At 44.8% G+C, this 14479-nt stretch overlaps 5 protein-coding genes across 5 annotated transcripts; all 5 read right to left on the reverse strand.

Annotated features, from left to right (window-relative positions):
* Positions 1–1072: 1072 nt before the first annotated feature.
* On the reverse strand, positions 1073–2005 carry LOC131263534 (chymotrypsin-1-like). The gene is made up of 3 exons (XM_058265744.1): positions 1930–2005; positions 1297–1865; positions 1073–1222 (listed from the first exon to the last, which is right to left on the reverse strand). The coding sequence occupies exons 1-3, from the start codon at positions 1985–1987 to the stop codon at positions 1073–1075; spliced, it is 777 nt and encodes a 258-aa protein (XP_058121727.1). The 5' UTR covers positions 1988–2005.
* Positions 2006–4594: 2589 nt separating this feature from the next.
* Positions 4595–5486, reverse strand: LOC131263324 (chymotrypsin-2-like). The gene is made up of 3 exons (XM_058265506.1): positions 5429–5486; positions 4812–5374; positions 4595–4744 (listed from the first exon to the last, which is right to left on the reverse strand). The coding sequence occupies exons 1-3, from the start codon at positions 5484–5486 to the stop codon at positions 4595–4597; spliced, it is 771 nt and encodes a 256-aa protein (XP_058121489.1).
* A 2733-nt stretch (positions 5487–8219) lies between these two features.
* LOC131263760 (chymotrypsin-2-like) lies at positions 8220–9118 on the reverse strand. The gene is made up of 3 exons (XM_058266016.1): positions 9061–9118; positions 8444–9006; positions 8220–8369 (listed from the first exon to the last, which is right to left on the reverse strand). Exons 1-3 carry the CDS (start codon positions 9116–9118, stop codon positions 8220–8222), a joined length of 771 nt encoding a protein of 256 aa, XP_058121999.1.
* Positions 9119–10635: 1517 nt separating this feature from the next.
* Positions 10636–11543, reverse strand: LOC131265233 (chymotrypsin-2-like). Its single transcript, XM_058267494.1, has 3 exons — positions 11492–11543; positions 10858–11429; positions 10636–10785 (listed from the first exon to the last, which is right to left on the reverse strand). Exons 1-3 carry the CDS (start codon positions 11541–11543, stop codon positions 10636–10638), a joined length of 774 nt encoding a protein of 257 aa, XP_058123477.1.
* Positions 11544–12637: 1094 nt separating this feature from the next.
* On the reverse strand, positions 12638–14479 carry LOC131265235 (apyrase-like). Its single transcript, XM_058267495.1, has 3 exons — positions 14108–14479; positions 13169–14024; positions 12638–13104 (listed from the first exon to the last, which is right to left on the reverse strand). Exons 1-3 carry the CDS (start codon positions 14477–14479, stop codon positions 12653–12655), a joined length of 1680 nt encoding a protein of 559 aa, XP_058123478.1. The 3' UTR covers positions 12638–12652.

Genomic DNA, 14479 nt, shown 5'->3' on the forward strand with positions numbered 1-14479 from the left:
TCCGCAACACATGTAACCGACAAGTGTCTGCAAGGATACATTTGCCTTATCACTGATTTGAAGAGTGCTTCAAACAAGTTGACAAAAATCACATCCGTACCGCGATAATAGAAACTATTTTTAAAGAGGTTTAGTCGTTATGCAGCTCTCAGACACCTCTCAAGAACGCTTACCAAAACAACCCGTTGAAAATTTTGCCTTTAAGTACTTGGAACAAGTGATTCATTGCTGTGTATTTTCCTGTGGCTCCTATCGAGGCAATGCCTCTAGCGTCTTGGTTATTGGTTCGTATATTTGTAGATCGGGATTATTTGGTGTTTGATCAACTCCTTTCCAAATTTGACATGGTAGGATCTGGTCGATCAAGGACATGGATCTGATAAGGCAGGACAGCTGAACGATGATGCCGGTCAGGCAACCGATCCATACTCGACGGTGTGAGTTCGAGTCCCAACCGATACTGGACCGGATTTTTTTAAAGTATCCAACTACATGTTGGTCCATTCTGTTGACGTAGTCCGCTGGTAGTAGCACCGGGACTAGGGAGTTTTTCATCCAACATTACCTAACTTTGATCCTGATCATTCTTAGAAGTCAACTTGTAGTATCTGTTACTCAAGATGGGCTTATGACTTAGTAAAATTATAGCCGGACTCGTAGGCATTCGTTTCTAAAGAACGAGCTAATTTTAGTTGATGGCTTGTGTCCAAACATAGTTGTTATACTAAAGTATGTAACATTTCACAGCCCAGCAAAGAACAAACCGTTCTTTTTAATCTTATAATTGTTGATCGTTAATAGTTTATTCTCCTATGTGAATAATAACATTTTGGATCCTTTTTTTATCCAAACGTTTATCTTTTTATTAAAATTCTCTGCGAATTTCGAATTTTTTCCTGCGAAATCACTCTATCGGTGATCAACTATTCTATTTACGAATTTCCCACAGGATATCACCACAAAGAACCAGAAAAGATTTCACATTGCCATCAAAAGAAACATCTAACGCGTATAATGTCGTATCAGTGGAAGGGAATAGGTTGAATGACCATGTTGTGAATAATGTTGTAGTTTAAGCATTGTTTGCCATCGTGGTACGCAGCCAGTCGTGGTAGTACGACACTCGGGCGTAGGCATCGGGGTAGCCCATGGCACACGGTACTCCAAAATTGACGAGTCCAACCAACTTGCCCTTGTACACGAGCGGACCACCGGAGTCTCCCTACATTGCACGAAAGAGATATTTTAGGATATTGGATTTGATGGCAAAACCATGTCTTCGCAACGTTTACTTACACTGCATGTACCTTCTCCCAGCTTCGTGAATGTGCACACATGGCCAATATCCACATCGCCGCTGTTATTGTAGAGCTTGCACTCTTCGTAGTTCACATACTTCAGGTCGATCGTTTGTAGTTTGTTCGGTTGTTGTCCCCACGCAGTAAGCAGACCCCATCCGGTCAGAGTGACGGTAGCGTCATCCGGAAGCTCGTGCTCGGAGTATTCGATCGGTTGCACGAATTCGTTAAACTCGAAAGCCTTCTTCAGCTTCACCAGCGCCACGTCGTTGTGGAAAGTCGGTTTGTTATAGCGACTGTGATAGAAAAACGCCTCCACCTCGTACCGTTGACCGCCAGAATCGAGCAAATTGGTTCCAGCTAGCACGGTCACTTGACTGGGTTTTGACCCGTACACGCAGTGAGCAGCCGTGGCCACCCATTTGCTGGCAACGATCGCACCACCACACGAGTGACCGGAACCAGTCTGCAGGGACACCTGGAAGGGAGCTGCACCTGGTTCGGCATCAGCACCGCCAACGACGCGCCAACGCGCCATGGCCTCATCCTCAGTCAACCTTGGCTGAGCTACAAGGATCCGAAACGGATGGAAGTGATCAATATTTCTCTTGCTATTTTAATATCGTCTTACCCGAACTGGTGCCGAGGCTTAAAGCCACACTTAATACCACAACCATAAAGGACCTCATACTGTATCGTCAACGTTGGGCTATTTTATACTGCTTCTGTCCACCATTCTGGCAGTATTTATACTTATTTTACATTTGCCTTATCACTGATTTCAAGAGTGCTTCAAAATAGTTATAAAAAATCACATCCGTACCGTGATAATGGAAACTTTTTTCAAAAAGGGTTATCCGCTATGCAGCTCTCAGACACTTCTCAAGAACGCTTACCAAAACTGATATCGAAGTAGGCTAGATAGCGCATGTAAAGTATCGAAGTAGTCTAGATAGCGCATATAAAGTATCGAAGTAGTCTAGATAGCGCCTCAAATATGTTAGTTAGTCGTTGAGCAACCAGTCAACCCGAAGCATTTGTAATAAACCTGATTCCTTAATTACAATAGGTTATGGGCACCCCAAAGGAAGCTGCGCACAGGATTCCACAGTATTCCGGTGAACCTGGGTTTGGAAACTGGAGTTTCCGAGTGAAAATGTTTTTGGATGCGGCTGGTGTACTACGAACACTCACCGAAGATGTCCCATCAGAGGAGGCTTGTGCGAAATCGTTCACCGAAGCGGATCGTAAAGCCAAAAAATACATCGTCGGTTTCCTCGCGGATGAAGTACTGGAAGTGGTCCAGGACCAGAGCACCGCAAAGGAGATGTGGTCAAGATTGAGTGATACATTTGCTAGAAAATCTGTGGCTAGTCAAACGCTCTTGCGAAACCAGCTTGGACGTCTGCGCATGAAGGAGGAAACGTCGATGCGGTCTCATTTATTGACCTTTGATGACCTAGTCAGGCAACTTAAAACGACCGGTGCTAATTCAGAACAATGCGATCTAGTGTCTCAGCTATTTTTGAGTCCGCCAGACTCATACGACCCCCTAGTTACGGCCCTCGAAAATTTAAAAGAAGAGGATCTCAATTTGGATATAGTGAAGCAACGCCTGCTAGCGGAAGAAAATAAACGTTCAGATAGATGTGGACGAAGTTAAACCAACGGCGGTTGTAAAAAAAATGGTTTAGAAGCAAACGTGCTGGAAAATGTAGCGGAAAATGTTACAATTGTGGTCAAGTAGGACACATGAAAAAGGATTGCCGAAAGAAGGAAAGTCATACTTCTTCTTGGCATAATGGTTACAGCTTTATGATTGAAAAAGATTTGCCTACTAAGTCGAAAGGAAAGAACTTTATCAGATTCAAATTGGACTCCGGAGCGAGTGACCATTTGATGAATAGAAAGATATTTCTCGAAGTGATAAAGAAGTGTCGTCACCAGTATTTCTGAGTGTAGCTAAAAATATTACAGAAATAATAGCAAATGAAGTAGGCGAAATCAACGGAATCAGTAACAAAGGTACATCACTGAACATGCGAGGTGTGATGTATGTGAAAGAACTTCGAGAGAATTTAATATCGGTACACAAGTTGACAGATGCTGGAGCAGAGGTTTTGTTCCTCAAAAAGCATGCTGTGATCAAGATGAATGGTGAAATTATCGCTACAGCACCAGTAGAAGGAAATATGTTTGAATTGATACTCAAAGTGGATAGCCATACTGCAAAAATATGCAACAAACCAGAAATTGATGTATGTCATCGTCGTCTTGGGCAACTAAGCCAAGATAGAAGTAAGGTAATTTTGCGCAAGAATTTGGAAACAGGTGTATCGTTTGAACCAGGAAAAGGTGAATATGGTTCAATAGCGCAAAGGAAATGTTATAAGCAAAAGGGTAGACAAGTTGACGTCCTCTCTATTGTTTCACCCCATGGAACAGTAAATCTTCTTTGGGATATTTCTCTCGAACAACGCTAAGCAGGTTACTTCTGTCATATACAAAGTCCTTGTCATAGCAGCTTATGCGAGCACTCGTACGATTTATTTCCTATATGTTTCCGGATTCGACAACCTTGGCTGGTATTTTCCGCTTGGATGTTGTTGTTGGTGATGTTTTGGACGCCGTCAAATGTTCGATCTTCCATGTGTTTGTCATTGCTGAATATTTTCCTGTGACTCCCATCGAGGCATTGATACCATCGTCTTGGTTATTCGCTTGAGATTATTTAGTGTTTGATCAACTCTTTTCCTATTGTTTTCATGGTTGAGTTTGGTTGAGCATAGACGTGGATCTGATTTGGGTGGGTGTCCAATGGTTACGCCGGTCCATGCTCGACGGCGTGAGTTCGAGTCCCAACCGAGACCGGACCGTATCAAAAACAACCGATTACATTCTGGACCATTCCGTTCGTAGTTACAACGGGACTTGGGAGTTTCTTTGACAATGATCATTCTTAGAAGTCAACTTGTAGTATCTGTTACTCAAGTTGGGATTACGAATTAGTAAAATTATAGCTTGATTAGTAGGCATTCTTTTGGTATGAAGTCTTTTAAAGTTTACGAACTATCTCTTCAGCAAATGGGACTATTCGTTTTTTTTTTATCTTTTTATTAAAATCTTCTGCGATCTACCGGTAATCTGCTGTCCTATTTACGAATTTCCCACAGGATATCACCACAAAGAACCAGAAAAGATTTCACATTGCCATCAAAAGAAACATCTAACGACTATAATGTCGTATCAGTGGAAGGGAATAGGTTGGATGATCATGTTGTGAATAATGTTGTAGTTTAGGCATTGTTTGCCATCGTGGTACGCAGCCAGTCGTGGTAGTACGACACTCGGGCGTATCCATCGGGGTAGCCCTTGGCACACGGTACTGCAAAGTTGACGAGTCCAACCAACTTGCCCTTGTAAACGAGCGGACCACCGGAGTCTCCCTGCAATGCACGTATTTTAGGATATTGGATTTGATGGCAAAACCATGTCCTCGGCACATTTACTTACATTGCATGCACCTTCTCCCGCCTTAGTGAATGTGCACACATGGCCAACATCCACATCGTCACTGTTACCGTGGAGACGCTTGCACTCTTTGTAGTTCACATACTTCAGGTCGATCGTTTGAAGTTTGTTCGGAAGTGGACCCCAAGCGGAAAGTCGACCCCATCCGGTCAGAGTGACGGTAGCGTCATCCGGAAGCTCGTGCTCGGAGTATTCGATCGGTTGCACGAACTCGTTAAACTCGAAGGCCTTCGTCACCTTCACCAGCGCCACGTCGTTGTGGAAAGTCGGTTTGTTATAGCGGCTGTGGTAGAAAAACGCCTCCACCTCGTGCTTTTGACCACCACTATTGAGCAGATTGGTTCCAGCTAGCACGGTCATTTGACTGGGTTTTGATCCGTACACGCAGTGAGCAGCCGTGGCCACCCATTTGCTGGCAACGATCGCTCCACCGCACGAGTGGCCGAAAAGAGTCTGCAGGGACACCTGGAAGGGAGCTGCACCAGGCTCGGCATCAGCACCGCCAACGACGCGCCAACGCGCCATGGCCTCATCCGCAGGCAGACCTGTAAAGAATGGATTTGTAAGCAAGCTCTCTTGCAGTTTTAATATCACCTTACCCGAACTGCTGCCGAGGCTTAAAGCCACACTAAGTACGAGAACCACAAAGGACTTCATAGTTGTTTTACAACGTTGTGCCGATTTCTGTACTTGATGTCCACCGATCGGTCAGTATTTATACTTATTTTACATTTGGAAATTGTATCATTACTCATAAGGGTGCTTCAGAATAATCAATAATAAGCTCTTCTGATCCAATGCAACTCGCTACCTCGGTGGATTTCCTTTGCGAGAGGGTTCATAAGTCTGGCTAAACGTTGCCGTTCCATTAATTCTTTCAAGTACTGAAATCCAAAGCTCATACATAATTGTCGCCAAACTACTTGTGCACTGCGAAAGTAACGTGCGCCAAAGATCAACGACAATCCGCAGCATGAAGAGAGTGATGATGAAGCGTTGATCAAATGCTTCGTGCTTGGCCTCAGACATACACTTTTCTTGGGGTACACTTCAATCTGTGAAAGTCCCCTGTCAAGTCCTCTTGGATCAATCCCTCCAAATCACCTAACTCATTGGATTTCATACTTTTTCCAATATCAAAAAATGGAGAAATTTGAACTGAAATGACTCAACAGTTGTTGTTGTTGATTAGAAGAACCGTCTGATTAGTACTGTAATACGCAATGTATAACAGTTTTATAGAATATCGAAATAACAAAATATAATTTACACATTTACAATTCATAAAAAGATTAATTTTATTGGAATGTCATGGGTATGTAAATTTCCTTCAGTACTAATTATTTCCTTCAATGTTTAAATGTTTTTATTGAGTACATTTATAAGCCACTTTTGTAGTAAATATAGCATAATTTGAGGAAACCGAATAAGAATGAAATATAATGTTGCATCAACAGTTTTATTTTATTTATTAGTTACAATATTTAGATGGTATTGTACCACGTTTTCTTTTTTAATAATTATACTGTGTTTTGTGCTGAATTAAATCACTATTACTTTCTCGGTTTATGAAAAATATTATTCAAAGAATTGTTTAAGAATTGTTAACCATCCTCGAGCGCCACCAGTCGTGTGGTATCTTGTTATGTTGGAAAATCACTTGGTATCGTTTGTCTTCAAAATTGAGCATATTCGTACCAGCACCGGCTCCACGTATTAGTTTAGTTGATCGTGTGAGAAGGGGTAGCCACCCATTCTCTGGCAACAATTGCTCCGCAACATATGTATCCGAACAGTGTCTGTAAGAACACATTTGTCATATCACTGATTTCAAGAGTGCTTCAAAATAGTTATCAAAAATTACATCCGTACCGCGATAATGGAAATTATTTTTAAAGAGGGTTATCCGTTATGTAGCTCTCAGACACCTCTCAAGAACGCTTACCAAAACCCGTCGAAATTTTTGCCTTCAAGTACTTAGAACGAGTAATGTCTTACTCATCAGAAGGTTGAATATTTTCTTCTATCTATCTATTCTATCTTCTATCTTTATCTATATCTATCAATCTATCTGTCTATAATATATAAAATTTAGCAACTTGTAAGGCGTAAGGTCGTATCAAGTTCAATTTGCATGCAAGTTTTCTATGCAATCGGCAGTCTGCTGCTGAATTAGGAAAAAAATCCCAACCAACAGTCCCACAATAGAAGAACGGAATTAGCGTCTTCATTATCGATCCTGATGCGCCTTGTTCTCGATTTGAGGTCACTAACTTGTCACGGATGTTTAGGATTTTCAGTTTGTCCACAAATATGGAACATGAACAAAAATAGCTAACCGTATTTACTTTTAACATAAAGTACCGAACAGATGTTTCCATTACATAGCATTGATTGCTATAGCAACCAGCTTGATTTGGGAAAGTGTAAGGATACTTGGATTACCAAAATACTTTTCAAGTTGAAATTGTGTTTTGTAGCAATTTCAAAATTAAACGTGGCACCGGGCCCGGACCTCATAAAATACTTTCAATAGTTTTAAGTGAATAAAATGCTCAACACCGTTTAACTAGCAAGGGTCGTCGTATAATTTAACAAAAAAAAGCAAAACAAAATGCACCACAAACAAGTGATGGCGAAGTTCTTTTACACTGTTTTCTCGAATACCGGGATACATGAATCTACAAGTGCTTCGAAACGTATACAAAACACAAATTCATATAAAACACAGTCACAAACAAAAGGAAAATATCGTGAAGATGCACAAATCAACCAGAACACAATCATGAGCTAACTCCGATCAACAAACACGCACAAACTAAAGCAGATGTTTGATAGACAGTTTTTAGCAAGACATAGTTTCAAGGCTTCCTAAAATTGATATGATATGGTGTCGATTATTTTCAAGCAAGTTTTTTTCTTGCTTGACAATGCCCCATTCGTAATTTCTATTGCTAGCTCGAGGACGGTTTTGGCTCATCTGTTTGTTGATTCTGCCCAGGTGATCTTCAAGGGCAGTCTGGGTCGATTCGCGTGATATGACTATCCCACCGTAGCCTGGTAAGAGTAATTTGCAGGCCGTAACGAATCTCGACGTTTTAGTGACCTTCTCTATTGATTCACCCCATGGAACAGTAAATCTTCTTTGGGATATATCGCTCGATGATCATTCTTAGTAGTCAGCTCATGGTATATGTTTTTTTAAAATCTTTTTATTAAAATTTTCTGCGATCTATCGGTGATCAACTATTTAATTTACGAATTTCTCACAGGACCACAAAGAACCAGAAAAGATTTCACATTGCCATCAAAAGAAACATCTAACGCGTATAATGTCGTATCAGAGGAAGGGAATAGGTTGGATGACCATGTTGTGAATAATGTTGTAGTTTAAGCATTGTTTGCCATCGTGGTACGCAGCCAGTCGTGGTAGTACGACACTCGGGCGTAGGCATCGGGGTAGCCTTTGGCACACGGTACTCCAAAGTTGACGAGCCCAACCAACTTGCCCTTGTACACAAGCGGACCACCGGAGTCTCCCTGTAATGCACAAAAGAGGTAGTTTAGAATATTGGATTTCATGCCAAAAACTTGTCCTCGGCACATTTACTTACATTGCATGCACCTTCTCCCTCCTTCGTAAATGTGCACACATGGCCAACATCCACATCGTCACTGTTACCGTGGAGACGCTTGCACTCTTTGTAGTTCACATACTTCAGGTCGATCGTTTGAAGTTTGTTCGGAAGTGGACCCCAAGCGGAAAGCAGACCCCATCCGGTCAGAGTGACGGTAGCGTCATCCGGAAGCTCGTGCTCGGAGTATTCGACCGGTTGCACGAACTCGTTAAACTCGAAGGCCTTCTTCACCTTCACCAGCGCCACGTCGTTGTGGAAAGTCGGTTTGTTATAGCGGCTGTGGTAGAAAAACGCCTCCACCTCGTGCTTTTGACCACCACTATTGAGCAGATTGGTTCCAGCTAGCACGGTCATTTGACTGGGTTTTGATCCGTACACGCAGTGAGCAGCCGTGGCCACCCATTTGCTGGCAACGATCGCACCACCGCACGAGTGGCCGAAAAGAGTCTGCAGCGACACCTGGAAGGGAGCTGCGCCAGGCTCGGCATCAGCACCGCCAACGACGCGCCAACGCGCCATGGCCTCATCCGCAGGCTGACCTGTAAAGAATGGATTTGTAAGCAAGCTCTCTTGCAGTTTTAATATCACCTTACCCGAACTGCTGCCGAGGCTTAAAGCCACACTAAGTACGAGAACCACAAAGGACTTCATAGTTGTTTTACGACGTTGTGCCGATTTCTGTACTTGCTGTCCGCCGATCGGTCAGTATTTATACTTATTTTAAATTTGAAAACTGTATCATTACTCATGAGGGTGCTTCAGAATAATCAATAATAAGCTCTTCTGAAACGCGATAATGAAGATAGGTCACAGGTAATCTATGCAACTCGCTGCCTCTGTGGATTTCCTTTGTGACAGGGTTCAGAAGTCCTCGCAAACATTAGCGTTCCATCGGTTCTTTCAAGTACGCGTATCAAAACGGAAATCCAAAGCTCATACATAATTGCCTCTAAAGTACTTGTGCACTACGAAAGCAACGTGCGCCGAAGATCAACGACAATTCGCAGCATGAAGAGAGTGAGGATGTAGCTTTGACCAAATGCTTCGAGCTTGGCCTCAGACATACACTTTTCTTGGGGTACACTTCAATCTGTGAAAGTCCCCTGTGCCTCTTGGGTAAAGTTGATACTGTCTTACTTAAAATCCCTCCAAATCACCTAAGTCATTGGATTTCATACTTTGTTGTTCCGTTATCAAAAACTGGAGAAATTTGAACTGAAATGACTCAACAGTTGTTGTAGTTCATTAATACGACTACGGCGATCTATCGAAATAATAAAATATAATTTACACAAGTTATGTCCTAAAGAGATACACTTTATTGGGTTTCATGGGAATGTTAATTTCCTTCAGCACTGATTATTTCCTTCAGTGTTTCAATGTTTTTATTTAGTAAATTTATAATAGTTCCGAGATCGATCAACCATCCTCTGGCAACAATTACTCCGCAACACATGTAACCGAAAAGTGTCTACAAGGATACTTAGAAGGAAAACTAAACTTGGTCTCAAATTTGGTTACCAATTAGATGTGGTTTGGACGAGCTGATTAATACTTTTTTAACATCCGGTTTGTTGTCTCATTCGAGTGTGCTTTAGAATAACAAAACAAAGCAGCTGCTTTTCACCGCGATAGTACAGGAAGATCACTGCTTATCTATGCAACAGCTCGGTGCTCGACTGCTTTTACTGGGTAGGGGAGGGTCCATATGCTCCAGTAAACAACTTCTGAAGTGGGTTTAATGGTTTTTCAACCACTCAAGAGAGCATACTAAATTTAGATCCACCACTCGGCTATTACCGCATAAGTGCATTCGTACTCGGGACTGGCAACGTGCGCCAAAGATCAATGACGATCATGCAGAGTCCGAGAAAGCAGCTTTGGACCTTCAGTTATTACCAACTCGCATTTTCAAAAAGAATATTATAGTGTATGAAGCATGTAGATCATATCCTGGACAATATAAATGATAGAAACTTTTACCTTCCAAAGATGCAATGGAGCAAAATAGGACGAACTGAGAGGCAGAATACCTTGTTTCAATAACTTACCAAATTTAAATGATTAAAATTGTTTTGAGAGTCTTTCATATAAAAATTTATTTATCAATCACTTATTCATGTTTCTGCCTACATTGACTTGCTCACAATATTTTGCTGCGTTAATGTTTACGAATTATTCGCCATTGTGGTGCGCAGCCAGTCGTGGTAATAAGATACTCGGGCGTACATATCGGGGAATCCCCTACCACAAGGCACTCCAAAGTTGACGAGTCCAACCAGCTTGCCCTCGTACACCAGCGGACTTCCCGAGTCACCCTGTATTTCGTGAAAGGGGAAATTTTTGGTTAGAGGATTTACCCCAAATTAGTCCTTACGTCGATTACTCACGCTGCAAGTGCCCTCTCCACTTTTCGTGTAGGTGCACACGTGGCCAACGTCCAAATCGCCACTGTTTCCATGCATCGGTTTGCACCGTTCGTAGCTCACGTTCAGCAGATCGATCGTTTGCAACGTATTTGGCACCTCTCCGTTAGCCTCCAGACGACCCCATCCGGTCAGCGTGACCGTTACATTGTCCGGCAACTCGTGCTCCGAATACTCGACCGGTTTTAACCGATCGCTAAACTCGAAAGCAGAGTCCAGCTTCACCAGGGCCACATCGTTGTGGAACCTCGGTCTGCCATGGCGACTGTGCACGAAGAACTGGCTCACCGCGTACCGTTGACCACCGGCGTTGAGTTGATTCGTTCCGGCTAGGATCTCCAATTCATCCGGTTCTTTTCCCACCACACAGTGTGCCGCGGTGGCCACCCATTGCCGGGCAACAACGGCCCCACCACACAAGTGACCTTTGGCTGTTTGCAGCGATACCTGGAATGGTGCTGAACCTGGTTTGGCATCCGACCCGCCAATGATGCGCCAGTGAGCCAGTGCCTCGCTTTCACTTAACCTGGGCTGAGCTGTGTTAAAACATTTCATAGGTGTGTTGCTGCTTTTCAAACCTACAGAAAGCTATCCTTACCGATGGCGACACCCAGCACCACGCTTAAGACGATCGCCCGAAAGGACTTCATAGCCGTTTGATTGTTGTTCTCTTGTCAACGCTTTAAGATTTTATAATTCAGTTACCAACAAATCGGTTTTTATATATATGCCTCTCAATACCAAGATCAATGTAAAGCTCATGTTCTTCTCTCTTGCTGTGCAGAAGATAGTTCACTGCTTGTCTCAACAACTGTCTAGACAAACTCCTGTACGCAAAGGGGCTCAGAAAACGATGATAGATAATTTTAAAGCTTGGTTATCTGCAGTCGGATCAAGCGACTGAAGATACTACATCATTATCAGCTTTGAAGAGGTAAAAGGCAGACTATTGACTAATTGTAGTGGTGTAGCGTCGCAGTGGCTGAAGTTTGGGGCATGTAACGAAACCGATCGCCAGTTTCAGTGGCTATAAGTGGATCGAAAAGATTAGTATAATAACAGACAGAAATACTACACTTGAACATAGATCTCCCCATTGCTGATAGACCGAAAGCAGATTATGATCAGTTAAAGATAAAGACAAACAAAGTGATTGCCGCAAGTGCATTGTCTTGCATTCGGACAGATGTGGGCACCAGAGGATTACACTACGAAATCCTTTTATTGTTCAATTTAAAATCCATCGATTGCAAACCATTGATCGACCCCCCGTCGATTTCATCCTACACAAACGCGCTGGACTTAGACGTTGACTTTGGTGGAACCAATTGTGTTTGATAAGCAAATGCCTGCGTACCTGAGCCTAAGCGTAAGTGTGTTATACCCGACCGAACCTCGCTGCCGTAAACAGTTTCGTTAAGCCTGGTAAAAGATAACCGATTGAGCTTAACAATACCCCGGGCGTTCGCGTGGCAAAACTGGGCGCCATAAATCATGCTCGCACGTAATCATTGGTAGAAGTCAACCTGGTGATGAATGAGGTTATTTATTAGCACCTTGGTGGGCTAGTCATGTGCGCCGTAGGTAATCTAATATTGAGGTATTCAGCTATGATGCTTTAAAAAGCCGTAGGCTAATTGTTGTCTGGGGTCCAGGTATCCGCTTTTGGACAGTATGATGTAAAGGTTTATTTGTACGGGTTTTAAATAAGGGATAGGTTCTAGTTGTTATTCTACACTGGTGTTGATGGTGTTTTCAACTACGTCAGAACCTGAATCCTTCCGTCCAACCCTTGGAACACGGGTGACCGATCCCGTACGTAGTTTTCGAACGCTTCGATATCGACCGGTCCGAGCACCTTCTTCTGGCCGTACCGTTCGAACACCGTAAACCCGTCGCCTCCGCCCGCCAGGAACGAGTTCGTGATGACACGATACTTCCGGAATGGCTGCACCGGTTCGTACCTCGGGACCATACACTCGTTGCAGAGGACGTCGAGGGCCAGCACCCGTTCACCGATCGGATTGGTGACGTTGTACAGTACGCGGAGGCCAGATACCTGCAACATGTTGGCGCCGTTGAACCGATCCTCGTCCCACGACTTCTCAACGCTGTACTCCAGCAGCTCGATAAGATGGTCACCGCGCATGTCGAAGCACACGAGCGCGTTCTCGAACGGCAGCACCTCGATGAGGTTCTTGAAGGCAAGATCTAGAACGGCCACAGGTGGTCGGGTGAGTTGGGTATGAGAGAGTTAGTCTTTTTCGCAACTCACCTCCACGGAAGAGCCCTACACGGATACCGCCGACAGCCAGCACAGCGACGGCCGCGTATGTCCACCGACCAGGTTCCGCACGGGGCACAAAGGCAGCCACCATGGAGTCCGCGATCAGGCTACCCAGGTTGCACTCTCCGTACCCGCAGTTCGCCTTCTGTAGGTCCACCCCGGTTGAGCCGATCTTCCGGTTTCCGATCTCATCCACCGCCACCTTCCACGGCAAGAGGGCGGCAGCGACGGCCGCATCCGGGACTACCTCGTTCCCAAGGTACACCGGGTTCCCTTCCCAGCGCTGTATGACACCCAGCTCGTCAAAGTACAGTATGATATCGCCCACCAGCTTCGTGTACGCGGAAGCCTGCACAATAAGCACCCGGTGGCCCGTGTCCGACTGCGTAACCACCGTTGGGTACTCCGAGACCGGCGTCATCGGAATCGTGGGATGATCGCCGGTGTACAGGAAGCTGTGCGAATGTCCACCGACGATAATGTCCACCAGCGGACCAACGCGCGCCGCTATATCCCTGTCAACATCGAGCCCGCAGTGTGATATCACCACGATAATGTCACATCCATCCTCATCGGTAAGCTTTTCGGCCTCAGCACGTACCGTCTCGACCTCGTCCTCAAACATCAGCCGACCCGTGTTGGCGATGGTATCGGTCGTACTGAGGATGACCCCGATCAGACCGATCCGTCGGCCACCGCGCTCGAGCACCATGCTCCTGTTGAACCGGTTGAACGTTGGTTCCTCGCTGTTGTCCACGTTCACCAGCAGCACGGGGGACGCGATCGTATCGAGAAACGGGACCACTCCTTCCACACCATTGTCGAACTCATGATTCCCGATGGTCTGTGGAGAGGTGTACCGTTGATAACGAACACTTTAGATTCCTGGTCTAGACATCGCACCACTTGAGACCCGCGTCGACTTACCATCGCGTCCGCCGGCAGCATGTTGAGGAACTCGGACGTTGCATTCCACCGGTGGATGTTGTACCAGAGCGTACCCTGGAAGTTGTCGCCCGCGTTCAGATAGATCGCGTTCGGTCGCTCGGCCAGCAGCTGCTTCACCACCGTCACCGTCCGGGCGTACCCCCCGACACACTCTTCCGCCCCGCCCGCATCGCACGTCACGCTGGCCGAATTGACCTCCTCGAAGCGCGCGTGAAAATCGTTAATGTGCACAATCGACAGCGGAAACAGTTCTTGCCCGTGGGCCACCGAAAGCGCACAGCTCAGCACCGCAAACACCACCACCGCAGCAGGGGGGGCTCCCCTTGTCCCACTTTTTCCGCTACGTGCCAT

The sequence above is a fragment of the Anopheles coustani genome, chromosome 2 (assembly GCF_943734705.1).
Source record: "Anopheles coustani chromosome 2, idAnoCousDA_361_x.2, whole genome shotgun sequence".
NCBI classification, from domain to species: domain Eukaryota; kingdom Metazoa; phylum Arthropoda; class Insecta; order Diptera; family Culicidae; genus Anopheles; species Anopheles coustani.

Bases quoted from the DNA above. Each gene is read 5' to 3' on its own strand.
- LOC131263534 (XM_058265744.1), bottom strand. From the start codon at position 1,987: ATGAGGTCCTTTATGGTTGTGGTATTAAGTGTGGCTTTAAGCCTCGGC. The intron at 1,866-1,929 runs GTAAGACGATAT...GGATCCTTGTAG, and splicing joins AAGCCTCGGCACCAGTTCGG to CTCAGCCAAGGTTGACTGAG. The intron at 1,223-1,296 runs GTAAGTAAACGT...CGTGCAATGTAG, and splicing joins TGGGAGAAGGTACATGCAGT to GGAGACTCCGGTGGTCCGCT.
- LOC131263324 (XM_058265506.1), bottom strand. From the start codon at position 5,486: ATGAAGTCCTTTGTGGTTCTCGTACTTAGTGTGGCTTTAAGCCTCGGC. The intron at 5,375-5,428 runs GTAAGGTGATAT...CATTCTTTACAG, and splicing joins AAGCCTCGGCAGCAGTTCGG to GTCTGCCTGCGGATGAGGCC. The intron at 4,745-4,811 runs GTAAGTAAATGT...CGTGCATTGCAG, and splicing joins CGGGAGAAGGTGCATGCAAT to GGAGACTCCGGTGGTCCGCT.
- LOC131263760 (XM_058266016.1), bottom strand. From the start codon at position 9,118: ATGAAGTCCTTTGTGGTTCTCGTACTTAGTGTGGCTTTAAGCCTCGGC. The intron at 9,007-9,060 runs GTAAGGTGATAT...CATTCTTTACAG, and splicing joins AAGCCTCGGCAGCAGTTCGG to GTCAGCCTGCGGATGAGGCC. The intron at 8,370-8,443 runs GTAAGTAAATGT...TGTGCATTACAG, and splicing joins AGGGAGAAGGTGCATGCAAT to GGAGACTCCGGTGGTCCGCT.
- LOC131265233 (XM_058267494.1), bottom strand. From the start codon at position 11,543: ATGAAGTCCTTTCGGGCGATCGTCTTAAGCGTGGTGCTGGGTGTCGCC. The intron at 11,430-11,491 runs GTAAGGATAGCT...GTTTTAACACAG, and splicing joins GGTGCTGGGTGTCGCCATCG to CTCAGCCCAGGTTAAGTGAA. The intron at 10,786-10,857 runs GTGAGTAATCGA...CACGAAATACAG, and splicing joins GTGGAGAGGGCACTTGCAGC to GGTGACTCGGGAAGTCCGCT.
- LOC131265235 (XM_058267495.1), bottom strand. From the start codon at position 14,479: ATGGCACGTAGCGGAAAAAGTGGGACAAGGGGAGCCCCCCCTGCTGCG. The intron at 14,025-14,107 runs GTAAGTCGACGC...ACCTCTCCACAG, and splicing joins TGCTGCCGGCGGACGCGATG to ACCATCGGGAATCATGAGTT. The intron at 13,105-13,168 runs GTGAGTTGCGAA...TGGCCGTTCTAG, and splicing joins TGTAGGGCTCTTCCGTGGAG to ATCTTGCCTTCAAGAACCTC.